The sequence below is a fragment of the Kogia breviceps genome, chromosome 10, assembly GCF_026419965.1.
Source record: "Kogia breviceps isolate mKogBre1 chromosome 10, mKogBre1 haplotype 1, whole genome shotgun sequence".
In the NCBI taxonomy this organism is placed as follows: Eukaryota; Metazoa; Chordata; class Mammalia; order Artiodactyla; family Physeteridae; genus Kogia; species Kogia breviceps.
Genome location: NC_081319.1, coordinates 60,870,734 through 60,898,727, shown reverse-complemented (window position 1 = coordinate 60,898,727; position 27,994 = coordinate 60,870,734). Strand labels below are relative to the sequence as shown.

At 51.0% G+C, this 27,994-nt stretch overlaps 1 protein-coding gene across 1 annotated transcript; it reads left to right on the top strand.

Annotated features, from left to right (window-relative positions):
* Positions 1-27,989, top strand: LOC131764155 (death-inducer obliterator 1-like). The gene is given in 13 exon segments (XM_067043202.1): positions 1-63; positions 8,383-8,658; positions 9,447-9,642; positions 15,573-16,050; positions 16,298-16,457; positions 16,960-17,075; positions 17,229-17,334; positions 17,580-17,715; positions 17,939-18,467; positions 18,904-19,057; positions 19,781-19,870; positions 20,683-20,878; positions 26,572-27,989. Coding segments are annotated over 13 exon segments (3,918 nt in total).
* Positions 27,990-27,994: the final 5 nt, after the last annotated feature.

Here is a 27,994-nt window from a genome sequence, read left to right as displayed (position 1 = left end):
ATGATTTCATTGCCGAGCAAGAAGACCCAAATTATGAACCAGATATTTGTCCCTTACCAGACAGTAAGTCAGCTGTCAACTTGTTCTTTTTTTTAAAAAAATTAATTAATTTTTTGGCTGTGTTGGCTCTTTGTTGCGGTGCGCCGGCTTCTCACTGGGTGGCTTCTCTTGTTGTGGAGCATGGTCTCTAGCCGTGCGGGTTTCAGTTGTTGTGGCACACGGGCTCAGTAGTTCTGGCCTGTGGGCTCTAGAGCACAGGCTCAGTATTTGTGGTGCACGGGCTTAGTTGTTCCATGGCATGTGGGATCTTCCCAGACCAGGGCTCGAACCTGTGTCCCCTTTACTGGTAGGCAGACTCTTAACCACTGTGCCACCAGGGAAGCCCCTGGTAACTTGTTCTTGAGCTTTTCAGCCTCAGCAATTATGAGAAAACAGAAATATTCTGTTGTTTATAAAATACCAAGTCTCTCGTATTTTGTTTTAGCAGTCAAAGAGCCGGCTGAGGAGAAATATCTGTGAGCTTGAAGACATATCAAGAGAAACCTTTAAATCTCAAAAGAAAAGAGACAATGGGCAGGAAAGAAATCAACAGAACAGAGTAGTCCATAATTGTGGAACAATGAAAATGCTGTGAACTCTACATAATGGGTATAGCAGGAGGAAAATAAAGATAACAGAACAGAAAGTATTTTTTTAAATGACTGAGAACCTCCCCAAATGAATGTCTCACCCTAAATCCACAACATCGAAACTTAGAGGAACATATGAATAGTAAAGCTGACCAATAACTCTCAGGAACATCAATGCAAAAATCGTCAACAAAATAATAACAAGTCAAATCCAACAATATTTTGAGAGAATTTTATATCATGAATGAGAGGGAATAATCCCAGTTATGCAAGGCTGGTTCCACATTCTAAAATCAAATAATTATATCCATCTTATCAACACCCTAAGACAACCATTAGCATATCACTAGATTCAGAAGACCTTTGAAAAAACCTAAAACCCATTTTTCATAAAAACTCTCAGTTAAAGAAATAGACTGGAGGTTTCTCAAGTTGATAATAAAGATCTACAGGATACTTTTATCTTACATCATGATTAATGGTGAAAAACATGAAGCTTTTTCACTAAGTTCACGTAAAAGCAAGGATGTCCTCTTTCATGACTCCTTTTCCATATTTTACTCCAAGTCCTTACTAATGCAATAAGGTATGAAAATAAATAAAACAATACAGATTGGTTAGAAAAAATGAAGGCAGCCTAAATAAAATGTAGACCAATATACTTTATGGGCACCTCACCAAAGAAAATAGACACTATGCATATAAGTATACAGAAGAGTAATCCAGGTTACATGCTGCCATAGAAAAGCAAATTAAAAATATAATTACATACCACTATGTAACACTTAGAATGGCTAAAATGTGAACAATGACAAGAACAAATTCCATAGGGGATGTGGATCATTAGGAAATGTCCTTTGTTATTGGTGGAAATGAAAAATAATACAGCTAGTTTGATAGTCTGATTGACACTTGCTCTAATATTGAACATTCCCTTACTGTACACTCCAGCAAGTGTTCTCATGGATATGAACTGAAAGTCGTTTGAAACATACTTCCAGATGAAAACCTGCATATGGATATTTATAGCACCTAATTCAATATTGCCAAAATGTGAATGAAACTGAGGTGTCCTCCAATAGGTGAGTGAAATGATACAGTATTAATATATTCTGGGAGTGGGATAATATTGAGCACTAAGAAAGTAAGCTATCAAGCCATAAAAATACATGGGAATTCTTTTTTTCTTTTGAAATATAGGTGATTTTCTTTATTTTGTAATTTAAATTTTATTGGAGTATAGTTGATTTACAATGTTGTGTTCATTTCAGCTGCACAGCAAGTGATTCAGTTACACATATGCATATATTCATTCTTTTTCAGTCTTTTCTGATAAAGATATTCCCAGAATATTGAATAGAGTTCCCTGTGCTATACAGTAGGTCCTTGTTGCTTATCTATATTATATATAGTAGTATTCATATGTTTACCCCAAGTTCCTGATTTATCCCTACCCCCCACCTTTCCCCTTTGGTAACCATAAGTTTGTTTTCCAAGTCTGTGAGTCTGCCTCTGTTTCGTAAGTTAGTTCACTTGCATCAATTTTTAGTTTCCACCTAGAAGTGATATCATACAATATTTGTCTTACTCTGTCTGACTGACTTCACTTAGTACAGTCATATCTAGGTCCATCCATGTTACTGTAATTGGCATTATTTTCTTCTGTTTATTTTTTCTTTTGCAGTACGCAGACCTCTCACTGTCGTGGCCTCTCCCATTGTGGGGCACAGGCTCAGGATGCGCGGGCTCCGGACGCGCAGGTTCAGCGGCCATGGCTCACAGGCCTAATCGCTCCATGGCATGTGGGATCTTCCGGGACCCGGGCACAAACCCGTATCCCCTGCATCGGCAGGCAGACTCTCAACCACTGCGCCACCAGGGAAGCCCCTATTTTCTTCTATTTTATGGCTGAGTCATATGCCATTATATATATATGTATCACGTATTCTTTACCTATATTCGTATGTTGATGGACATTTTGGTTGCTTCCATGTCTTCGCTTTTGTAAAGAGTGTTGCAGTGAACATTGGGGAAGATGTGTCTTTTCGATTTATGCTTCCCTCCAGATATGTGCACAGGAGTGAACTTGCTGGATCATCTGGTAGCTCTATTTTATTTTATTTTATTTCATTTCAATTTCCATTTTCTTGGAGTATAGTTGATTTTACAATGTTGTGTTACTTTCTGCTGCACAGCAGAGTGAAGCAGTTATACAAATATCCAATCCTTTTTGGATTCCTTTCCCATACAAGTCATTACAGAGTATTGAGTAGAGTTCCTCAAGTGCTATAGAGTAGGTCCTTATTTGTTGTCTTTTTCTTATATATAGTGGTGTGTATATGTCAATCCCGATTTATCCCTCCCACCTCCCCTTACTCTGGTAACCTCCATTCTGTGCTCCATAGTGGCTGTTACCAATTGGCATTGCCACCAATAGTGTGTAGTATTGGTTGCGCAGCGGTTAAGAATCTGCCTGCCAGTGCAGGGGACACAGGTTCGAGCCCTGGCCCAGGAAGATCCCACACTCCTCAGAGCAACTAAGCCTGTGCGCCACCACTACTGAGTCTGCACTCTAGAGCCCACGAGCCACAACTACTGAGCTCACGTGCCACAACTACTGAAGCCTGTGTGCCTAGAGCCTGTGCTCCACAACAAGAGAAGCCACTGCAAAGAGAAAGCTGCGTACCACAACGATGAGTAGCGCCCACTTGCTGCAACTATAGAAAAGCTGCATGCAGCAAAGGGGACCCAAAGCAGATTAAAAAATAAGAATAGTAAGTAGTAGATTTCTCTTTTTTCCACACCTTCTGAAGAATTTCTTGTTTCTAGACATTGTGAGGATGGGTATTCAGAGTGGTTCTAGGTGATACTTCTTTGTACATCTGATTTGCATTTGTCTAACATAAAGCAAAGGTGAGCATCTTCATATGTGCTTTTTGTTTGAACAGTGTGAGTAAAATTTACCCCTTGAAAAAGGGTTATTGTAAGGTTGCCTTGTTTTGAAGTCTATTTCGATGACCTACCCCAAGACTTTTTTTTTTTTTTTTTTGCGGTATACGTACCTCTCACTGCCGTGGCCTCTCCCATTGCAGAGCACAGGCTCTGGACGCGCAGGCTCAGCAGCCATGGCCCACAGGCCCAGCCGCTCCACGGCATGTGGGATCCTCCCGGACCGGGGCACGAACCCGTGTCCCCTGCATTGGCAGGCGTACTCTCAACCACTGCGCCACCAGGGAAGCCCCCCAAGACATTTTTTGAGGGCTGTTGTCACAGCTCCCCAGGCATTGTGAATATGAAGTGCCTATAGGGTCCAGTTTTAGAGTTTCTGTTATGGGAAAGAGAAGGTGGCAGGATTTCTCCTGTCCTCTCTGGTTACTGACACAACCTTAGTTGTAGGGAAAGTCCTGTTCCTGGGTTTTAACTTAGAGTGGGATGTGCCTGACCGAACACGTAAGGGCTTCCGTCCCATTCCTCCTTCCCCCTTACCCTTCATCCCCCAGACAAGCATAAAACCCTGCAAAGTCACCCTTTGAGGGAGCTGTTTTGTAGAGTGCGATGACCCTAACAAAGGAGTCGGGAGGTCGGAACCCAAACACCAGGATATGTTGAGACCAGGTGCATTTCCAAATGTCACCCAGCCCAGAGAGTTCCACCATCCTTTGGGTGTCACAGGGTTGGTTTAGTAGTATGAGGGCACACTTAGATCTGGAGATTGTGATCCCATGCAGCGGGGACCAGGTACTACATGTTCAAGGAGGGTGAATTAGCTGGCATATCCTCCTGAGGTCCTCAGGCCCACAGCAGTCCAGCCTTGGGACCAAATTGGGTCTGTGTCCAGGGATGTGACACTAGCACTTTCACCGTGACTAAACGAATTTAGTGATCATTTTTCTTTTCTATAATTTAATTTTAAATTTAGAATGGAGTATAGTGGATTTACCATGTTGTGTTCGTTTTTGCTATACACCAACATGATTCATTTATACAGAGATGACTATATATTCTTTTTGGAATTATTTTCCCTTTGAGGTTACTAAAGGGTGTTGGGAAGAGTTCCAAGTGCTCTACAGCAGGTCCAGTTTGATTACAAGTTTCCTGTCTGTAAATATGTATATACTAACTCCAACCTCATGATTTATGCCTCCAACACACCTTTCCAGCTTGGTAACCATAAGTTTGTGTTCTAAGTCTGGGACTCTGTTTCTGTGTTGTAAGATAGTACCTTTGTATCAATTTTTAGATTCCACCGATAAGTAATATCATATGATAGTTATCATTGTCTGATTTATGCCACTTAGTATGAATGTATCTAGGTCTTTCCGAGTGGCTGCAAATGGCCTTATTTCATTCATTGTATGGCTGAGTAATATTCCATTGTACATATCTACCATAATTTCTTTATCCAGTCTTCTTTCCAAGGATGTTTAGGTACCTTCCAAGTAGAGGCTCTTGTAAACAGGGCTGCATAAATTTCGGAGTGCCCGGGTACTGTCAATTTACCTTTTTTTTTTTCCAAGATACAGGCCCAGGAGTGGAAGCACAATATGCTCTGAAGCTGTTGTTTAGATTTGTAAGGAATCCCCACCCACTTCTCCAGAGTGCCTATTAGCAATTTACATTCCCACCATCAGCTTGTCAGGGTTCCCTTTTATCCACGCCCTGTCCTGCCTTTCAGGTTTTACACTTTGTGAGGTTGGCCATTCTGACTGGTGCGAAGCGATACCTCTTCCAAACTCTTCCCGAACAGACGGTGTACCATCCTCTGGATGTCCCATTCATGTTTTAGCTGTAGGAAGGGTCCTCTGCACCTGGAGGTATGGGACCCATGGAACGGGGGCCAGGCAGTGTTACTCTAAAAGTGCTGCATTTGCTGTCCCATCCTCAGCAAGCCTCTCAGACCCACGAGTGTAGAGCCTTAGGTCCCATCCAGCTGTGTGTCTAGATGTGATCAGCCCAGGTTGCATCACAGCCCTTGAACACATTTGGTAAGAATTTCTCTCCCTCTCACTGTCTTTTTTTTGGTTCTTGTTATTTAATTTTATAATGGGGTATAGCTGATTTTCAATGCTATGATTCTTCCTGCACTACATCTATCCACTTGATTCACTTAAGGAGAGACATCAATAAATTCTTTTACAGATTCTTACAGTCTTATATACGCTTTTCCGGTGACAGCAGTGTGCTGAGTCCAGCTGTTTGAGCTATACAGCAAGTCCTGTTGATTACGTATTTTGTTTATGGAACCGTATCTATGCTAATTCCAACCTCCTGGTTTATGCATCACCCCACCCCACCTTTCTCTTTTAGCAGTCATAAGTGTGTTTTCTAAATGTGTGACTGTGTTCCTGTTTTGTAATTGAGTTCATGTGTAGTCATTTTTACATACCACCTATAAGTGATACCTTATGATAAGTCTCTAGAATGTCTGACTTATGTCACTTAGAATGATCGTACCTCAGTCTCCACGAGTTGCTGCAACTGGCCTTATTTCACTGATTTAATTGCTCAGGAATATTCCAGTGTACATAAGTACCACATCTTCTTTATCCATTTCTTCCTTCCAAGGACATGTATGTTGTACCCAAGTCGAGGCATTTCTAAGCAGAGCAGCACTAAACGTAGGGGTGCCTGTGTCCTGTAGATTTTTGGTTTTACCAAGATATACGCCCAAGATTGGAAGTGCCGTATGGTCTGTAGCTCTAGTTTTTAGAACTTTTAGGAAACACCACACACTTCTCCAGAGTGGCCGTTGGCTATTTACATCCCCCCCCCCATCAGGGTAACAAGGCTTTCTTTTCTCCATGCCCTGAGCTGCATTTCTGGTTTTACACTTTTCCAAGATGGCCCTTTGGACGAATGCGAAGTCAGAATTCTTTGTAGCACTGATTTTCATTTCGCGGTTGTTTGGTTCGCCAAAGGGCCTATGTGTTTTTCCTCAATATATTTATTTTTATAATGGGGTTTAGCTGATTTTAACTGCTGTGGTTATGTCGCTTTACACTAACGTGATTCACTTCCACAGGGATATCAATAAATACTTTTTACTATTTGTACTACTCAGATATATTCTTCTGCAGTGAATAGGGTGCGTTGAGTCCAGATCATTGACCAATGAGTAGGTCTTGACGATTCCATATTTGGTTTATGGAACGGCATCTGTGCTAATTTGAAACTCTTGTTTTATGCATCATCCCACCTCACCTTTCCCCTTAAGCAAGCATCAGTGTGTTTTCTAAATGTGTGACTCTCTTCTGTTTTGTAATTCAGTTGATCTGTAGCGATTTTTACAGCGATGTTTCCTGCAATTGTGCCTTGCTTTCAAATCCTCTTCGTTGCCTAACATCAATATATTTTTGGACGATAGTTATCATTTAGAACGCTGCAGGTATGTGAAGTGCAGGCTCTGACGCTGCCCCTACCTGAAGCCCTGACACAGGTCCTAAATTCGGCCCTGATTTTCTAAGTAACTAAGGATTTGACACTAATCCTAGGTCATTACTTGACACTAGCGCTAGACCTTAACCTAAGGTTTCGTGGTATTCTTAGGTCTGCTTAGGAAATGGAGCCGTTTTCAGCTGACAGGGCATTTGCACTTAGAAATGTGAAGATATAAAACTATCTCTTGGGCAGCTCTGTGCCCAACTCTGGAGCTCCTTTAAGCAGCGCACTTAATCCCCTCTCCTGGCGCACCCCAAAGCAATGGTCTCTTGCCTCTTCCAGGGCTACAGACTTCTCCCAGACTCCCTCCCAGCTAGCCGTGGTGCACTCACCCCTTCAGGCTCTGTTCACTCTGCCAACCTGAATCCTCTCCCTGGGATCCCATTGAAGCCATAGGCTCAGCTCCCAGCCCCCGCCCGCCCTGGCAGGTGAGCAGACAAGCCTCTGGGGCTGGTGACTGCAGGTCAGCACCGATACTCTGTGCGGCAGTCTCACCGCTTTGCCCACTGCACCCGTTTGGCTGCGCTCTCCTCCGCGGCTCCGAAGCTTCCCCTCTCCGCTGCCGTCAGTCTCCACCTGCGAAGGGGATCCTAGTGTGTGGAAACCTTTGCTCCTTCACAGCTCCCTCCCACTGGTGCAGGTCCCGTCCCTATTCTTTTGTCTCTGTTTATTCTTTTTTCTTTTGCCCTACCCAGGTACGTGGGGTGTTTCTTGCCTTTTGGGAGGTCTGAGGTCTTCTGCCAGCGTTCAGTGGGTGTTCTATAGGAGCAGTTCCACGTGTAGATATATTTCGGATGTATCTGTGGGGAGCGAGGTGATCTCCGCGTCTTACACTTCTGCCATCTTCCAAACTGAGTCGAGACCCACGTTTAATCGGGTGTCCTAGGTGTCGTTTCACAACCTTGCCCGCGGAGCCTAGGCATGGGTGCCCTCTCAGCAGAGGCAGCAGTGGAATCCTCTCTCTCCTGGAGGCTCAGTTCCATTTTCAGGGTTTTCAGTTGATGAAGTTGGACCCCTTGGACTAAACCAGAGTCCTCTCACTTGGGATGTTAATTTCGTCGGTAAAGTCCCTGCCCATTTGCCCCATAAGGGAACCTGCTTGTGGTGTGAAATCCCATTGTGTTCAGAAGTGTGCAGCGTGCGTCCCGGGGTCCCCTTAGAGTTCTGCCTATCATGCGTGGCATGAAGGGCAGTTAAGAACTTGAGTGCCTTACTCAGGGGAGGGAGATTTGTGTGTTTTGGATAAAGAAAGGTACATTTTTATTCATAATATTTCATACATGATTAAAAGCAGTAATCTCGGTACTCTAAATAGTTAGGTTACAAAGTGCCATACCCACCAAAGTGGGTGAGTACACTGAAGCCGTGTGTGATCCTGCAGGTGGTAGAGGCGCCTGGTGCCGCCAGATGCATCGACCCCGGGCGCTCGAGCGTGGCGCAGCCCGCCTCTGTCTACTGCCGCAGCGACCATATCCTGAAACACGCCGTGGCCACCAAGCGCTTCCAGAGCGCAGGGAAAGAGAAGAAACCGCCTAAAGAGAAACCCAAGACAAATCCGGAAAACATCGTTCTTCAGAAATGTAGCATTCAGGTAAGTTGACTGAGACCAACCATTTGTGTCGTTGAAACCAAAAGTGCCTGGAGGTTACAGCGTCGGTGGGTTGATGTGGAGTGTAGGGCACACAGGCCCAGACGGGATGCAGGCACCTTCACACTGCCTTCCGCCTTGCCCACCAGTGTTCTCGTCAGAATTACAAGCAGGCACGTGTTCTCATGTTTTCCTTCTCCGCCTCTAGCCGAGGGATTAATTGCTAGAAACGTGGGAACCGGCTGGTGCATGGAATATCTCTCCACCCACACACCAGCCCCGCTGGGAGGAGAGCCGTCCCCGTTGGAGTCTGTGTGGGGAGTTGACGCACAGGCAGCGGGTGGCTAGTGGGTTCTGAGGGTGCCGCACTGAGGGCCTGGTGAGGTACAGGGATGTCGTTTGTACGCCTGTCCTTTCTCCACGTGCTGTTGTGTCTGCAGTTCCTGCCTGTCCGTGTTGCTTGGACGTGTTCTCACACGGGGCCCCAGTGCACTGTGCTCTCCGCCTTGCTTCACTGCCTCACTCCATGGCCCCTCGGTTATGCTGGCGGCCTAGCACCTCATCAGGATGCTAGGATGGCGGATGATTCTGTCAGGGACCTTCTCATCGCTTGGATGTTGATGCGTGCCTGCTGGATGTGGGGGAGTAGCCAAGGCCTCTGCCGAGCAGATGCAGTGTATTGGGCTTAGGATGGGCCAGGAGCTGATTGCGTCTTGACCCTCACTGCAGAGTGAAATGAGCAAAGGTTAATTTCTGACCTTGTCAATGATTTTGCTTTACTGATTATCCAGGCAGGCATGAAAATCTCTTCTGTGCACAAGAGACTGGCTCCAGAGAAGAAGAAGAACACAGTGAAGAAGATGGCCGTGGTCCTTGCTAAGGAGCCGACCTGTGAGAGCAGCACGCCATCCTGGGCCAGCAACCACAATTACAATGCAGTAAAGCCAGAAAAGACTGCTGCCCCCTGGCCGCCACTGTTGTATACATGTATGTATCACCCGGGTGGAGCTCTGGATGCTTCCTGGTCTTTCCGGAAGGAAAGAAATCGTGAGGTCGGAGAGACATCTTTTATCAGCTCCGTGAGCTGTTTTTATCTGGCTCTTCCAGATCTTTAGTGGCAAAACAATGTGGGTGGGACAAAGCAGCCTTGTACATCTCAACATTCTCCTCCCCCCATTTGGAGAGAGAACCAAAACTTGTCCTGATAAGGATTTACCTTGACAGCTGTTTTTAAAGTTATCCACATAGCTGGAATTTTCTTGGTCATTCGACATTCTCTCGTATTTTTAAGTGTTTTACTTTTTACAGGTTTTTAAAAAATAGGCAACTGTTCAGAAAATTAGTGCAGGGACGGTTTTGCATGTACATGTACTTTTTCTGACAGAGACCCTCAGATGTACCCTGGCTGCCCCCCTTAGTTCTTGTGCTTTAGCAGGGGTGGGGGTGGGTAGAAGTTTCTAGCAGGATTGGTCCTGCTCACCTCACCTGCCCTTTGGCCTTCGTGTGGCCTCTGGGGCTCTGCATCTCCTATGGCACTGTTCACAGACGGTCCCGCGGCAGAGTCCCTTAGGTGACATCGAGTCCCAAGGGTTCTTTCTGAAGGTGCAGCTGTAAGCCTCCCACACAGTGGAGGAGTCTCAGGTGTATTTGAAGCTGTAAAGTAATGTTTTTGATTTTGTGCGCGTTGCACATGACTGTGCACGTAGTCAGTCTCACCTTCTGAAAGCTAATGAAGTAAACCTGGAAGATCGGTAAGAAGGGTTTCCACTTTGATTTCTGTCAAAGAAGGTCGGGGCGTTGCCGTGCACCTGGAGGCGTCCACAAGACAGCACAAAGGTAATGGCCGCTTAACCCGCCGGGGTCAGCAGGTGCCGCAGGCTATGAGCCCCAGAGTCTTAACACACCCCCGGCCCCCTCATGTTGCTTGAAGTAGCAGATGATGCAGGCACAGACAACTGTTAAAGTTGAACCTAGTCAAAGTGGTGAAAGTGCCTGTTGGCGGGTTTTGGAGGTGAGGGAAAGCAGCAGCTCTACTTCCAGCTGAGTCTCAGGTCTGGTGGCCACTCCCCGCCAGTCCAGTTGGCGTAGACAGGAGATTGGAACGCCTGCCTCACACACAGCCTCGGCCCCGTTTCCTTCTCGTGGTTCATGCTGAGGGATGATGTGACCATTTTTTTCATATATTACCAGTCCAACATGAATTGGGTTTTGGTTTTCAAAAGCTGAAACTCAAAACAAGGAAGGGTCCATTTGCCTCCAGAGGTGTACTTGGTTTTTTGCAAGCTTGTTATGGCCAGTTCTCTGCACCTCTCTCTTGAGGTGTAAGTCGCTCAAATACTGCACATCAGTAAGAAAAAAGTCAGTCTGGACAAGCTTTGTGTAGCCCCAGATCATGGCAGTTTGGCTTTGGACCCACATACAGACCCCTAGCGATGGAGAGCAGCTGGCGCGAGGGCCCCAGAGATGGAGATCAGGCCTCCCGAGTCTTTGGTGGGGATTCTCTCTGTTTCTGTGTAAGCATAACTTTACATGTATAGGAATAATTCAGTGCAGAATATTGAAGCAAAGGCACAAAAGCAAAATGGTTCTCTCTTGCTACTTGAATTTTCACACTAGGACAAGTCTTGACAGCCAAGAAACAAAGTTGAAATGAGAAACGTCCTCGTACACGTGTCAGGCTAAGCTGAAAATAGAGCTGATGTCACAATGAGCAGAGCCCACTCCCCCCAACCCCTGCTGCTGCTCCACTGTGTCCTCTGAGCCCTGGATGGTCCCCTTAACATGACCCGGTCCTTGTGGCGGTAGCTGCCTCGGCCTCACCCCTGAGCCTGGGTGGATCTGGGGCCCTGTGGGAATGGGGGGGGAGGGGACGCTCCGACCTGCACCACGTGGCCTTGCTTGGCGCCTGGTCACATGGGAAGCTCTTTGATTCCATTGGCATTTACAGCCAATCATTCTGAGTAGTGTCTCCCCCCCATAGCCCCTACTGTGTCAGTGTGACAAAGCCCCATATCTGGGGCTTTTCAGGGTAAATTGGCACCTCTTTGGCACAGGACAAAAGGTATAAAGCAGTGACCGTCCCTCAGGGTTTCTCACTGGTCCCTGTGAGGGGCCACCCCGGCAATGGCTGTCACTCAGCTGTCACTGGGCTGGGGCCGCGCAATGCCCTGCGACTGGGCTTCTGGCCCGGCGCTGGTTCCTCTTCCTGCTGCACAGCACTGTCTGCTCCCAGTAACCCAGCTTCCACTCCCCTTTCCTCCTGTCCCCACCAAGGCCCACCAGTGCCACCCAGTGGCCTGCAATGCCATAACACCATGGCCCACCTTGCCATGTGACAAGGCCCCCACTTTCATGCTTATTGGGAAGTTAGCCAATTAGAGTGTTGCCGGTCCCTGAGCGCACCAGCCTGCCTGGTTCCTACCGGGCTTCACCACAAACAACTCCTTTCCAGTATAAACCAATGGGCAGAGCCAGCAGAAAGGACGTCATCTGGGGCGGTGGCTTGGCTACCGGCCAGCCTTTCCTCCTGTATCTGCTCCCCAAGACAGCACCTGGCCTGGAACGTGGGCCACTCTTTTCCCCATAGGCAGCCCCCGGGATGGCCCAGACTGGGTGTACACCCCCACGAGGCCGTCTCTGTCCAGCACATGGGCAGGTGGTCACCCTGCCTCGAGCTGGCAGCACTGGGGGCCTGCCACTGCTGGAGCCACTCTACCGTGGGGGTGTGCTGCTTTCCTGTTCTAGAACTGGTGCTTCGTGGTTGGTTGGTTACGCCTTGCTCTTCTGTGAATGTATACACAGAATACAGGTAAAAGGGAATTTGGATGAAGAATTTTGCAAATCTGAGTTTAGCTCGACTCAGAAGTAATGCTTCTGTCACTGTCAGACACTTGAGCACTACACAGTGTCACTGCCATTCCAGCAGCAGCTAACCCACATCCAGCTGATGGTGGGGCCAGACGCAACTGTTTTCTGTTTTGAGCATTTTTCCTCAAAGAAGTGGAGGGATAGAGCTGACTTGCTGTTGAGGGCCACCAGTTTCCACATCTTACCAACTTTTTATTTCCGTGATTATACTTACATATGCTCTGAGACGTGGGTGAGGGATAATGAAAGTTGACTTTTTTTTTTTTTTTTTTTTTTTTTTTTTTTTTTTGTGGTACGCGGGCCTCTCACCGCTGCGGCCCCCCCCATCTCAGAGCACAGGCTCCAGACGCGCAGGCCCAGCGGCCACGGCTCACAGGCCCAGCAGCTCCGCGGCACGTGGGATCCTCCGGGACCGGGGCACGAACCCACGTCCCCCGCACCGGCAGGCGGGCCCCCAACCACTGCACCACCAGGGAAGCCCTGAAAGTTGACTTTTAAAAGCCAGAAGCAGCTAATTGTATAGAAGAGCAGCATAATGGTTAAGGAAAGCCATCCCCTGCTTTTTAAATAGATGACGTTCATTTACCGTTACCACTCTTGGATAGCAGGTCACTTTAATCACCTGTACTGTGAGTGCCCTAAAAATAAGCTCCTGGCTTCTGTTTTCCCTGAACGAGAGAAAACCCCGGTTAGACCTGTAGAAGCGTTGATTTTAGGGAGTGAATGTTTTCGAAGTCAACAGGAATTGTCACTTGAAACAATGTAAATGTCACATGATAAGATTTGATTGAGGCCCCATCATGGGCGCCTCATTGAGAATTCTGGAAGCACCTTAGGCCAGCTTTTTAGAGTTGCTTAAAAGTGTGCTACTAAAATAATCTCAGCAAAGTTTATAAAAAGTCAGTGACTGAGCTGGTTTTAGGACTCGATTTTAATCCTGACAGGTTTGTTCTTTCATCCCCTGCTGGCAGTCACATCTGGCACCGGGTCCTACCCCACTCCGGTCTCGTTCCTTCCCCCAAGAAGAGGGGCCTCTGTCCATTTCATTTAACCTAAGCTCTAGCAGTCCCCTACCCCCAGATTAGGTGCTGTGGACCCTGTTAGCCAAGGCTGAGCTGGTAAAGATAACTTTCCATGTACTGAGGTCTGGTAGCACCTTAGGAATATGGATTTGAGCTGATGAAATAATATACGTAGAAACGTAGTTCTTAGCTTTAGTTCCTATGATGTTCCCAGTACCTACATTGTTAGACAGTTAGCTGTGACTTGCTGACGGGACATGGGTGACAGCAGGATGGATGTAGAGCACAAGCGGGCTGCCCAGCGGGGAGCGGGTTGTCTTGGGAAAGCCTGGACAGCCTAGCCCGGGGGTGCCGGCACACGTGGGGCCAGTGATTGGGACACCGTGGACAAGGGGACATGAGGTTGGGGGGGCTCTGTGAGTTGAAAATAGGAGATTTGCAGTCAGGGCTGTTGCTTGATGACAGTGAAGCACTTCTAACATGGTTCTAAGTTTTGGATGTGTGTAGCGCTGTTGCAAACTTTGTAAAATTAAGTAATTTCCCCTGTACTATGAAATGGAAAAATCTTGCGGTCCCTGTCCCTGGGCTTTTAACACCTGTGGCTGAACTGGCGTGACGAGTGCTGGAGGAAGGCAGTCCTGGGAGCAGCGCTCTGGCCCTTCGCCAGGATGGTCACGCAGGGTGTAGGCTGTGAACGCCTTGGGGGGCTCTTGTGGGGTCAGGCCTTATTTGTAGACAGGGTCCCACCTCTCTCCCAGGACTTCACATTTTCTCCCTGCTTCACTAGGACAGTTGCAAGAAGCTCCGGCAGCTGACTGGAATTGGTGGGTCTTCAAGCCCTGCGTCAAATCGGAAGGCTGCTAGAGCATCTCGAAGTGTCCCGTTTAGAATCTGGGGTTCACTGCGCTGTGGGTAGTTTGAGAAAAGCCTGCGCCTGGGGAGGTGGCTTCTCCGTCGGTCCTGTGTGACGTGGCCCTAGGTGGTGTCCCTGTGCTCTCCTGGCTTGCTCCCTGGACCTGCCAGCCCCCCACCCCCCAACCCGTTCTGCCCTGGGCCCCAGACGTTCTGGGCGGTGGGCCTGAGCAGGGCCGTCTGGGAACACGCCCCTGCTCTCAGTCACGGCTGCCCATGTACCTCTGCTGGGCCACACGCCCCTAAGACCGAGGGACTGGCCTTAGGATGAACCTGCTTGCTTGCCTCTGACTGTAATTCTGATGGTCCGATACAGGCTTAAATGTCATCAGTCCATGCGAAGTACTGGCATAGAGACTCTCCTTTTAGCTTTTGGCTGTAATCCTTGTTTGGGTTAAAAGTGCTAACCTACTGTCTTCCCCAATAGCGAGCTGCAGCTAGAGGGGCGCGAATGGGAACGTGAATGACAGCAGGTGGCATTCCTGCCACCCGGCTCCTAGTGTAAAAATAACTGGTCTCCCCCCGTGTTGCAGTTTTCTGCCAACATTCTGTCTTTTATTAAGTCACCTTGTCTGGTTGACATTTGTCCAAGAGGACGATGAGCACCTCTAAGCCCCGCCCCACGGTGGGCTCCTGCTGGCCCTTCAGTGCCCCAAGGGCCCCCGGGGTGGGGCTTGGGTGTGCCTTCGAAGAGAAGTGTCTGATCCACCCTGGAAGGATTTTCTCAGCTCCTGTTGACCAGAAACTGCCCTGGGCCTCTCCACGAGAGTGGTGTTTGAAATCTGTACCTTTCTTGATAACAGCGAAATTTGCCCTTCCAGTTCCAAGCTAAGCTAATGGTTTAAATCAAGCCTTTGAGAGCTTACTGGTTTATTGGTTGAAGTAAAAGTTTTAATAATGAAGCATTCCTTTCTGAAACAAAGTATATTCACTATCATAAATGTTGCTGGTAGCCCTTTTGACACCCCTTTTCTGAATTTAACAGTTACTTTAAAAATGCTCTTTAAATCTGTCTCACAGTGATGCCTGGTTATTAGCTTTGCTGGTTTCGGGTGCACATGCTGTGTGGGGTCCCCTGCACCCCTGCCTCACTAAGCGGGCCCCTCTCCTTTGCAGCCGTGAAGGAGGACAGATGCGCAGAGGCCAAGGCAGGGGTGGTGGCGGTGGCGAAGAAGGTGGCTCCTCCAGGCTCTTCTGGGGGTGGCAAGCAGCCCTCGCCCAGGATCCTCCTTCCGAAGAAGTGCCCTCCTTTGGCAAACACGGCAGCAGCCAAACCGGCCATCAAAAAGTCGCCACCGGGTTTCAAGGACACAATCCCCAAGAGGCCGTGGCTCTCGGCTGCCCCCTCCCCCTCGGGCAGCACTTCCTCAGCCAAGCAGGCAAGGCTGGCACCTGTTGCTGCCACGTCTGCTTCCAGAAAGTTCCCCGGCTCCACTGCTTCAGTGGGCGCCGTCAGGAAGCCTGGGACCACCTCGCTTCCCCTGGCCTCTCCAGCCCCGGGACGCCTGGGCCCCGCGAGCCCCGCCTCGTCACAGCCAGGTTGTCAAATGCAGCAAAACATAAGACGCTCCTTGAAGGAGATCTTGTGGAAAAGGTGGGCTGTTCCACTTTGTGTCTTACCTGTTAAAGTAGAAAGTTTTCCACGTAAAGGGTGGTTGTTTCACAGTGGCCCCGCTGTTTAAGAAAAATGTCACATGTGGGACTTCTCTGGCGGCCCAGTGGTTAAGACTCCGTGCTTCCGCTGAAGGGGGCACCGGGGTTCCATGCCTGGTTGGGGAGCTGAGATCCCGCATGGCATGTCAGTGCAGCAGTTACCGTGTCTCTTTTTTCATTCCATCTAGAGTCACTGACAGCGATGACTTATTCATGACACAAAATGAAGTCGGAAAAATTGCACTGCACATCGAGGAGGAGATGTTTAACTTGTTCCGAGCCACAGACAGTCGGTACAAGAGCAAGTACCGCAGCCTCATGTTCAACCTCAGGGACCGCAGGAACCAGGTGCGTGTCCCACCGTCAGGCCTGGGTTAGGGCACCGGGTCCCCCTGCGGCCGTGGGGGAGTGGCACGCTGTTCCCGTGGGGCCAGGTGCTCGCCTGCTGAGGTTCTTGCCTCCTGCACGCCTGTGTGCCTGCCGGGGCCCACGCTGTCCGGGTAGGCCTCTTGACCTCTTACCTGTGTTTAGAAGCAGGGCACGTACTCTGACTTTCCATTTCACCTTGTTAACCCCCTGGCAGAAGGGCTTTCTTCTACATTTGTCCCTAACACTGTACCTTCTTCAGTCGATTGTGTTTTCCGTGAGGTGGTCTTTGTAGCAGGGTCAGTGCGGTGGGATTCTCGAGATGAGCTGCCCGACCTCGGGGCCCTTGTTCTCCGAGCATCGATGGGATGCTCCGGGCCCTCGTCACGCCGCAGGGCAGGGGCTTGCCTCGCTGCCCTTCTCTACATCCTCTCTAGTATCTTAGAGGGTTTTGAACGAGTGAACGAGAGATGTTTATTTACAGGGGCTCTTCCGTCGTGTTCTGCATGAAGAAATCTCTTTGGCAAAACTTGTGAGAATGAAGCCAGAAGAACTTGTCTCCAAAGAGCTTCCCATGTGGAAAGAGAGATCATCAAAGCCTGTGAGTGCTGACGGGAGAGGCGGCTGCGGGTGCCACAAGCCTGACACCAGCGCCCCCCCCACCCCGGAGTGAATGAATAGCCTGTTGGCATGAGAGAGTCCCCTTGCGAAAGAAGGGCTAAGGGTTCACGTTTGTATGTCTTTTTCATCTTACGTGATGGAGTCCAGGACTAAATTGCATAAGGAGACTAAGAAGCCTACCGTTAAACAGGAAAATATTTCCAATATGGAAGATTCTACGCCAGTATCAGATTGTGATGTAAGCATTTAGGATTTCCAGTGACTAAGATGATCCCATTCCAGACGTTGTTAGGTGCCTGAATTACTGGGCAAGACACTGAGCTGACACAAGTGTGTGTAGTTGTATTGCTTCTCAAGTACTTGTATTCAGTAGTCCTTTTTCTCTTTTTTCAGTGCTTCTCAGTCACGTAAGAAGTTTTTTCCATGGGTACTGCTAATTTGGAGAGGGGGTGGAAAAGAAATGATCTCCTCCTTGTGCTTTAGGAACAGCAAGAATCGGTGCGGGCGGCCCCCGAGAGGAATGCAGCACCCCTGCTTGACCTTGTCGGCAGTGTGCTGGAGGACATGACCCGGCAGCACCGGGCGCACCTCTTTGACCTGAATTGTAAGATCTGCACAGGTGAGCAGATCTGGGGGGAGACTGTGGAGACCCTTGTCAGGACAGCTGCATTCAAAGCAAGTGACACAGTGGAAAGGCTAGAATTGTTTCTTCAAGCTTAGGAAGTGAGCCCCTACCTTTATAGTGTTGTCATTTTAAAGCGGTGATCGTCCGTCCACCCGTGGGCAGGCTTTGCTCTCGAACATGTGGGATTTCTCACGAAGGCCTTCCTTCTGTTCTCCAGGTCAGGTTCCATCGTCGGAAGATGAGCCAGTGCCGCAAACACGAAAGTGGTCAACTTCTGCCAAGAAGGAGGACTCAAAGTCCAAGCATGACAACTCTGCCTCTGAGCCCGCTCTCAGCTCAGCCGATGATGTGGCAGCAGAAACCCTGCCTGAAAACGCCTCGGAGCCAGACCTGGAAAGCGCTGCTCATGCCCATTTCGAGGGAAAGTCCCTCCCGGTGCCTCCAGAGGATGGCCACCCCGAGCCCTCTGCCCTGGAAGGTGCCCCCTGCCCAGCCCCAGGTGGCGGCGGAGTGCTCACCACAGTCACGGTGTCTGGCCGAGACCCCAGGACTGCAACAGGCGGGCCGAGCACGGGTACGGCTCCCTCGGCAGCCCGCCCAGGCAGCGCCCACCCAGCGGAACCCCGACAGGGCATCCCGAAGCCTGTGCCGACTTCCGTGACGGTGCCTAAGTCAATCCTGGTCAAGCCGTCCACGTCGCCCGATCCCAGATACCTCCTGTCGGTCCCGCAGTCACTGAGCATCAGGTGCGGCCCCCGTGTGTGGTCTGAGCAGCCAAGCTGTGGCCTTTCTTTCAGATGGACAGAGGAGCAGTAATGAGCGATTCAGTCATTCGGCCCTGAAATCCACCCAGAAATACAACTCTCCTCAGTTTTCTATTTTAAAAAGGCGTTCTTTAAAGCTTCAGTTTTAGGATGACTAATTATCACCTTAGAAATATAGTTCTTGAAAACTGGAATTTGAATGTACAGCCATCCAGTTTGTTGCCTAAATAGTGTATATTTCTTTGACCAGAATGTGTTTATATCATTATGATTAAGGTAATTAATTTGAAAAAGTAAGCTATCAAAACTTGCAGGAATTCACTTTGCTTTTATAAACATGTTAAATAAATAAATAAATGTTGGGGATTCTTTGGGCACAGAGAAAGATTCATGTATTTTCTGTGGTTTTGTTTTGCAGCATCTCAGAGTCCCGGTCCCCTCCAGAAGGAGATACCACCCTCTTTTTGTCTACACTCAGCACCATTTGGAAAGGATTTATGAACATGCAGAGTGTAGCAAAGTTTGTCACTAAGGCGTATCCTGTCTCTGGATGTTTTGATTATCTCAGTGAGGTTAGGAGCAGGAGGGAGAGAATTGTGTGTGTGCGTGTGCGTGCGCGCGTTTTCCACAGGCGCTCTGAGCCCGCACTGGAGTCAGGCGTGTGACCACCTTCCTGCTGAGTATCTGGACGCACAAGCAGCTCTGCAGGCAAAATAGGGGTTGCTGGGCCAAGTCAGCAGGTTATGCAGTTTGGACAGTGGGGAAAATTCAAATGAGAAATCAGACCCTCCATCTTTTCTGAAAAAGTTGAAGCTTGTCTTCCTTCGCCCTCTGTCCCGCTAGAGCTTGTGCAAAACCAAACCTGGGTGTGCATGTGCCCGCTGCAGGTGTGGCCAGACACACGTGACCTGCCTTGGTGTGGAGGGGCACACATGAAAGGTCTCTTATTTTTCAAAATGAACAAAAACAGCACTAGCATGTCAGACTTGACAACGAGTGCTCAGTCACTTCTGAGACATACCTGGATCTTTACCATGTGTGTATGTTCATAAAAGACAACAGTAAAATATTGTGCTAAATGTCATCCTATTTAGCAGAAGCTTATCCTCCTACCACCCTTGGGTTTGGTCACTCATGATCCGGGATGTTAGTCAACTAAGCAACATTCGACACAGTTATTGCCGTTTTGTTTGGGATAGTTGCAGTTTTCTTAGTTGTGAATCTCGGGTAGTTTAGGGTCTCTCTGTGACCGCCACGGTTCCACCGGCCATTTAATCAGAGTTCATTTCACTTAGGTCCTGCCCAACACGATTCACATCGGCGGAAGGATTGCCCCAAAGACAGTCTGGGATTACGTCGGCAAACTCAGATCTTCAGTGTCTAAGGTACCTACCTGCCCACAGTCTGACCTCTGCACCCAAGGAAGAAGGGGTTTGTTTACACATGGCTCGCTCTGTGACGTCTCGTCTGGCGTGTTAATACCTGAAACGTCTCTAGTTCATGAGATATTTGCAGCTGAACGTTTAAGTTGATAGCTGGCTAACCTGTGAAGGGGTGTCTGAGCAGCACGACGGTGGAAGCTTTGTGAAAGCGCATGTGTAGTTCGGAGTTAGAAATACGGATGCTCTGTCCCTTCTTTTCTGAGCTGATGGAGTAGAGGTCGGGGGAGGCGGCTGGGCTGGAGTCTGTGAACCCCTGAGATGCGGATGCAGCTGTGTGTCTGCGTGTGCAGTGCTCTCTGGGGGAGGGGCTCTTGTTTTCACTGGGCTCACAGAAGGGTTACGACCCTGGTCTAGTTCAGCCCTCCCATTTCGGAGCTGCGGGCAGCTCATCGCACGCTTTGTGGTCACTTAGCTCTGTGTCAGACACTGCCCCAGGCTGCCGCTGCACACAGAGTACCCCATTAGTACGAGAGCCCCAGGAGGTGGGCTCTGTGTGGAGGACAGTGGGGCGAAGTAGTTTTAAAGCAGTTCCTCTGAAAGCAAGACCCAACCCAGCAGTCTTGAGACTCGGGCCTGTGTCCTCTTCACCAGCTCATTGTCCTGATGTGTTGGGCAGCAGGGCTGTGACAGTCAGAATCAGAGCTGGTCGCTTCTCTCCTCGCTTCCCTCCTGCTTTGGGGGCTTAGGTGCCAGGTGAAGCGGCTGCCTTCCCGAGTGGCCGCGGGTCAATGCTCCCCGCCCTCTGTTTGTTGCAGGAGCTGTGTCTCATCCGCTTCCACCCTGCGACGGAGAAGGAGGATGTGGCCTATATCTCTCTCTACTCCTATTTCAGCAGCCGCGGCCGCTTCGGCGTCGTGGTAAACAACAGCAGACACGTCAAGAACCTCTACCTGATCCCGCTGAGCGCCACGGACCCCGTCCCCTCCAAGCTCCTGCCCTTTGAGGGACCAGGTAGGCCCTAGCCTTTGGCCCACATGTCCCGCCCATGCCCTGCGGAGTCTGTCACAGCAAGCTGCATGCCTCACTCAGACCTGGCCTTTGGCAGCAGAACTTGGGAGCAGGGGTGAAGCAGCGTCAAGCTGTGGGGCTTCCCGGATAGTGGAGGGTGGCACCGGAGGTCCCCTGAGGAAGGTGCGAATTGTCTTAGAAAAGTCCAGTGAAGAGGGACGAACCCATCTGGAGCCTACCCGCCTCGTGTGAGCAGGGTGTTGGCGGCAGGAGCTGGGCAGTGCCGGGAGGCCGGGGCCTGGGCACCTGGCCTGCGGGCTTGCCTCTTGCAGGCGTCAGGCCGAGCCTCTGTGCTACAGGCATTCAGTTTGAGGAGAAACGAGAAATAGTGTTGAGACAGGAACTAGTTTTAGAAATAGTCACTTTGAAATCTGCTGCTCCAATTCTTCTCTTTGGCAGACCACTTTCTGTTCACTCATTCCTTAGAAAGTGCTGCTTCTAAAGAATGACTTACATACAGGCTGACCGGAAAGAAAGTTCAGGCTTGTCAAGGGAGCTAAGTAAGGGTGATTCCAAGGGAGACGTGGTCTCTGGGGACCCAACTCGTCTTAACCCTGAGAAGGTGACGGAACTTAAGTCTCGCAGAAAGATGCCTAAATGGGAGTGTCTCCTTGGCCGTGGCGCCCCCCAAAACGGCTAAGCCTAAAAGATGCTGAGGGTAACCCGCAGTCAGCGCTCTTGAAGCGCTTGCTTCTACAGGCGGTGGCTACGCCCATGCCCGGCGCCTCCGTGTCTACGGCCAGCACCCCTGCGGCAGCCAGGCACTTACACGGCCCGGCGGCCCTGCGGCTGGACCTGGCATCCTGCTCGGTCCCCATGCCCGCGGGACTCATGTTCCCTGACAAAACACACGGAGCTGTGTGCAGCCTCCGGTCAGTCACAAGGGCGGAAGCCTGTGCGGGGCCTAGTGTGAGCGTAGATCCTGTGACACGTACCCTCTGTGCATCTGTGGCAGTGGGACCTGGGAGGGGACGAAGCCCTGTTTCCCCCGTGTTGGAGGGCCTCTCACGGCTCCACCTGCAGAGCCTGCGGTGGGGTCTTGCCCCACTCCACCCCGGTGCACCTTGTCACACGAGCAGGGGGCTGCCAGGTTCAGGGCCACAGACAGACCCTGAGGGGGCAGAGGTGGACGAGGTCCGGCGTGCTGAGGAGGCAGGGGGGTGGGGGCCACTGAGGAGACCCCCAGTTGGAGCCGCGGTGGGAGCCGGTGCAGTGCTGGGTTGGGGCCCGGCTGGCGGAGGGAGGGGCCCACGCTGGGTGTTCCGGGGTGACACGGGGACAAGGAAGGCTGGGCAGGCACTCACCTCGTCTGCTGAGTGACCACACTTGATGAGCAGCGGAGTGGACGTCACTCCTCCGCCTGCATTCCCAAGGCTGTCACTTCCTGAAGGGGTTGCTCAAAGCCTGCAGGTTTTCACCCACGATAGAGAATGAATGTTTCATTAAAATAAAGTAGTAAGGGGGTTTTTGCAAACGTAATTGTGTGGGAAATTTTACCATAAACTTTTAAGACTTAATTTTTTAATCGGAGGGCTTCTAAATCTCAGCTTGTTTAATTTAGTATATATATTTTACACTTGCACATCAGTCAGACTCCCTTGGCCTCAGGCCACGTTACCTGCCTGAGCTGCTTCGCACGTTTGTCTCGTGACTCGGCGCTCCCTGGTACAGACGTCCGTGTGTCCTAGGCTCGTGGTGTGTGCGTCACGTGCGTGTTGTGTGTGTGTGTGAGTGTCGGGAAGGTGGGCTGGGGGTGTTCCTCCTGTCTCTGCACAGCATCCTTTGACGGCACAGGTCCAGTCCGAGGGGCTGCTGTGTCCCTCGATGGAGCAGCCAGCGGGCTTGAGCACATGCTGCCCGGCAGCGCTGGCCCCGCAACCTGATGGGAGCGCCCTTGACCCCCCACGTCAGCCCCTCAGCGGGGAGCGCCCGCACTGCCCAGGGTTGCCGCTGCCTGAGGTTGCAGGGCCCGTAAGCGTGGAGACAGGGTCCGCCCTGGCCGCATCTCCATCCCAAGGCCTCGGTGGGGCACAGGCCTCCCACTTTGGGCAGCCCGCCAGCGGGCGGGCCTCTGGGAAGAGGAGGGCAGGTCTGTGGGGGTGGAGAGTGCCTGACTCGGCACGTCAGTCTCTGGACTTGGGAGCCCCGTAGATTTTGACAGTATGGCTCACACTCGAGAAGCAGGCGAGGACGCAAGGTGTTGAACCCATGTGCGGAGCCGGGGAGGCCTGCACGGCCTGCTCGTGGTCAGGCTGTGGTCCCCCGCAGCCCTGTTGCTGACACACCTGAACACAGATCCTGGTTTGGGTCTTGGCTCAGGAAATCCACACACACATTTCTTAAGGTGTCCCTCGTCCCTGGGTTTGTCCACTTCTCTCTCTGCACGGGTGGTCTGGTGCTGCCCCTTTCACAGTGAAGACTCGGGGACCTACATGCATCTAAGAAGTCTTGTTTAATCCACACGGGGCATTGTGGACAGGTTTGCTTCCGCAATTTGGAGGGGGTCGGGCAGGGGTGCTGACACCCCGGTGCTCAGTCTGATCAGTACCCCTTGTCTGGAAATGATAGTTCAGTGGCCCCCCACCTAGTTCTCATCTACTTGATGAGTCATAAGCCTCACCACTACCCTCAAAGGGAGGTTGGTAAGTAAGCACCCCGCTTGTAACCGTGGGACAGAGACCCTGTGCGGAGCCGGGGAGGCATTCCGGGCCCTGGCGGGAGCCCTGTCCCTGCATGCAGCCGGCGTGCTCACTGCTGCTGCACCTTCTCGGGGGGTGGCGCCCTTTCCTCTCTAGGAGTCACACTCAACAGTGGGCGCGCCCACAGGGGCCCCAGGCAGAAAATGGGGCCTTCGGGGGAAAGCTGCCCCTGCCACCGCCCCTGTGGTAGTAGCCCTTCGACTGTGTCCAGCGTGCCCTTGCCAGGTGCCTGTCGTGAGGGAGCGGAGCGGGGTGGAGCCAGACGTTGCCCTCGTCTCCCTAACAGTCACTGCCGAGGCTCCAGTAGCACAGTGAATCTTGTTCTTCCACGAGTAAGTCATCTCCACAGTGCCAGTTACATTTGAAGTCTCCATGCAGCCATAACGTGCACAGGCGAAGCAGATAAGATTTGACTGCTTCAAAAACAGCCCAATTTAAATGTAAAATCCTGCGGAAGATTAGTGGGGAAATTCAAAACTAACACTCCTCCGACTCTGGAGCTTTGTTAGATCGCTTACGGTTGTGTGTAGATGACGTAGTTGAGAGCTGAAAACATTAAAAAATATGACTAGCTGCTTAGTTAGAGGCTGGTCTCCAGGGAGTTTTACTGTTTTCGAAACAAATGTAAATGTTAAGTAACTTAATCATAACCTCCCCTGTGATGCCTGTGACCACAGAGGGTAGAGGCTAGAGAATTGCGCCGAGTCTGGGATATATCACTTTTGTTAGGAAGCATGTAAAGCCGTTGCAAGTCGTAGGGCTGGCACACCTCCCGAGGACAGGACCCCATCCGTCTCCCTGGATTTAGCGCAGTGGCTGACCCTCCACAGAGAGCGTCTTTGACCTGAAGCGTGATTCACGCCGCAGGCCCTAGTGTTGGCACCTTAGAAGTTTAGCTCTTCAGAGGTAGCATAGCCCATGTGCACTGAGGACAGTCGAGGGCCCTGGGCTGCTGCAAGGATGCCCCTGGCCAGGACTCCCCAGCCCTCCCCACCCCCGCGCACGTGGCCGAGCACATTCCTCCTCTGCTGCTGCTGCCTGCCGAGCTGGCCAAGGCTCCAGCTTGTGGCTCGGCCTGGGGACCTGTTCTGCCAGCTCTGGGGCCGGGTCAGTGACAGTCGGTCCAGGAAGGGCCACGAGAGCCAGTTGAGCTATTGACTGTGCCCCAGACTGGATATCAGTTAGCTGTAAATTATCCAGTAAGTGGCTGGTAACAGTGAGTGAGAGATTTACTATTTTAAGTTAAAAGAATTCATTTTGATTAGAAAGCGAACCTGCTAGAGTATCTTTTCACATCTGAGCAGAACCATCTGGGTGCCATGCCCAGTGCAGCGGCCTGGCCTTCCTGCCTCCACACCCTCCTTTGCCGGCTCCTCCTTCCCCGGAGTCACCACTGTCGTCCGAAGGGCAGGCAGAGGACATTCTGGCAGCCGTTCCTCTGATCACGAGTGGGTGTCTTCATGGGCACCTCAGCCCTTGAATGTCAGCCTGTGAAACGAGGCGCTGAGCACAGTGGGGAGGGGGGCCGGCAGTACGTCGCCGATCCATGCGGATGCTGGGCCAGCCCAGCTCACTGTGCCAGGCCTGGTCTTCCTCCTCCTTGCGGGTGGGATGGGACATCCGCCACCCTTGTGCTCGGCATGTCAACCCATCTCTGTTGGAATTTAGGAAGGGTGACAGGCGCTCAGAACTACACAGGGGGTGTCCAGAGACAACTATTTGATCTGTGATCAACTTACGGTCACACAAAGAACAGGAAAAACAGTGCTGCTTTTCTTTTTTAGTGAGTAAACAAAAAATATATAGCATGAGTATCTTTTACACAGTAGTGATTTATGTGTAAATCGAGTTTATACAATTTGATTCATTTTAAATATGCTGTTGAAACAAAATTTTGGTCCCATGTTTATCATTTCTCCCTAACTGACTGATCTGTGACTTGGGCTTTTCTGTTCCCCTGTTGGTATTCCGGGTTTGTTATTAGTGTGAGGGTGGAGGAGCCGTACAGAAACAGTAGCATCCCTGGTACAGTGCACCACAGTCCAGAATGTTGGGACGAATAATTTTTTAAGAAATAATTATTTTTGAAGAACTGTGCGATGTTCTGAAATTCCCAGCATGTTCTCCAGGTGGTGTGTCCTTTGTCGCCCCTCTCCTGAACACCTTTGGGCTTTAAGCCGCACGTCCTGTGTTGACAGAGACCTGAGCGTTCGGTAGCTTTCAATAAATTACTGGTCATTGAGTGTCTTTCTAAACCTGCAAGAACATTTGTTTTAGGCATTTTGGTCAGCTCCCTTTTCCCATCAATTGTAATTTTGACACCAGTGACTAATGAACTTATCGAATGGCATATGCTATATCGATCAGTATAATTTTGTTGATCATTATAATTGAGTTGTAGAATTGGTCCTTAATTGAACCTTTAATTTTCGTATGACTAGCTTAATTGACACATTGCAGCTCATAAGTTAAAGTCGAAAGGGGGCGCTGCCTTCCTGATTTGTAGCAAGAGGCAAAATAAAGGAGCACAGCTAAGAATTTGTTTAGAAAACATCCTGGTACATACAGGCTTCATTCCCAGTAGGTGAACGGCCTGGAGTGTGTGCGTGCTGCCCTTCCCCACCTCCTCCAGCACGCCTCTAGCCTAGCGTCGTGTATAATTGAAAATCTGTAATAATTTTAGCACTGGGTGAACGTGCGTGTGCATTGGGCCCTTGGTTTTGTGGTTTGTGGGCCCGTCAGGCTGGGCAGGTGCGCAGTGCAGTCTGCATCTTTTGCAGCAGGTCTTCAAACACTTGCTTCTGTTCTGCCACAGAATTTCCTCCTCCTCCCTCTGGAAACCATCCCCCCTGCTGCCCTTCACACCCAGAGCTTACCCCTGAAGGACAAAGGCTACAATTCGATTCTAAAATTTGCACAACTTTTTTTGTTTTTTAGGTCTTGAGTCCCCGCGTCCGAACATAATCCTGGGGTTAGTAATCTGTCAAAAACGAAAGCGTCCTTCAAATGCGGACAAATTAGACAAGACAGAGGAGAAGCGGCCCCGGCCTCAAACCCAATAAGAAATGGATCCCATCCACCCCAGAGTGCCAGCAGCCCTGCTTCCTGAGAAGAAGTCCCCCAAGTACCCGCTGTGCCCAGGGGACGCGGCTGTTAGCACCACAGCCCCGGGGTCGCCCCCACACCCACCCCCTCCTCCAGAAGCACCGGGTGCACCGGCCTCATCTTCCGTGTTACACATACTGTCCTCGCTCAAACCAGGAGCCTCGAACACTGTCACAGCATCACCCGCATCAGTGACGGCTGCAGTGGCCACTTCCTCTGTCACTGCCTCTTCAAAAACAGCTTCGCCCCTAGAATATATCCTGCAGACTCTCTTTGGGAAGAGGAAGGCGTTTGACCCCCCCACCAAAGAGCCTGCCGAGTCGTCCCCAGCCCCCCACCAGGACTCGAGAGCCAAAGCCGGCGGCGGGCTGCCGGCGGCGCTTCTGCTGGACCCAATTGTCCAGCAGTTTGGTCAGTTCTCAGAAGACAAAGCTCTGGAGGAGGAGGAATACGACAGGCCATATGACTCCGAGGAAGAGTATTGTCCTGAGAGAGCCTTCGACACTCAGCTCGGAGATCACGGGAGCCACCAGGACACGGAGAAGGCTGCGGCGGCAGCTGAGAGGGAGGAGGTGGCCTATGACCCAGAGGACGAGACAATCCTAGAAGAAGCCAAAGTGAGGGTCGAGGACCTGCCCGGCAGAATGTGTGCGGCGGCACACGGGGCGCCTGGCCTGCCGGCCCCCTCCTTGGCCGAGCAGCAGCAGATGATAGAGGAGCTCAACAAGGAGATCGAAGAGCAGAAGAGGCAGGTGGAGGTGCAAGAGGAGGCGCTCAGGCAGCAGAGGGCCGCTGTCGGAGCCTCCACGGCCCTCTTCCCCGTGTCGGATGCGCTCACGTCGCCGCCGCCGCACAAGCCTGGACCGTTGCCGCAGGAGCCGCCGGCCCCGGGCCCCAGCACCGAGGCCGAATTCCGCGAGGGCAGGGGCCACGAGGACAGAGGCCCAAGCTTCGAGGGGCGGGCCCGGGACAAGGCCCCGGAGGAGCCCGAGGCCCCGCCGGCTGAGAGCCGCCCGGTGCAGGACCTCGAGGACCGGCGGCGCGAGCGGGAGCGTGGGAAGCCCTGGGAGTGGGAATGCGGCCGGACCGGGAGCCGCGAGTGGGACTGGGACCGAGGCCACGAGTGGAATCGGCACCGTGACAAGGCCCGTGAGCGGGAGCGCCGCAGGGACTGCAGTCGGAGCCCGGAGCGACCCCAGGATCCCAAGGCCGAGGCCCCGCGGGCCGCCGCCCCCGCTGCCCAGACCTAGGGCCG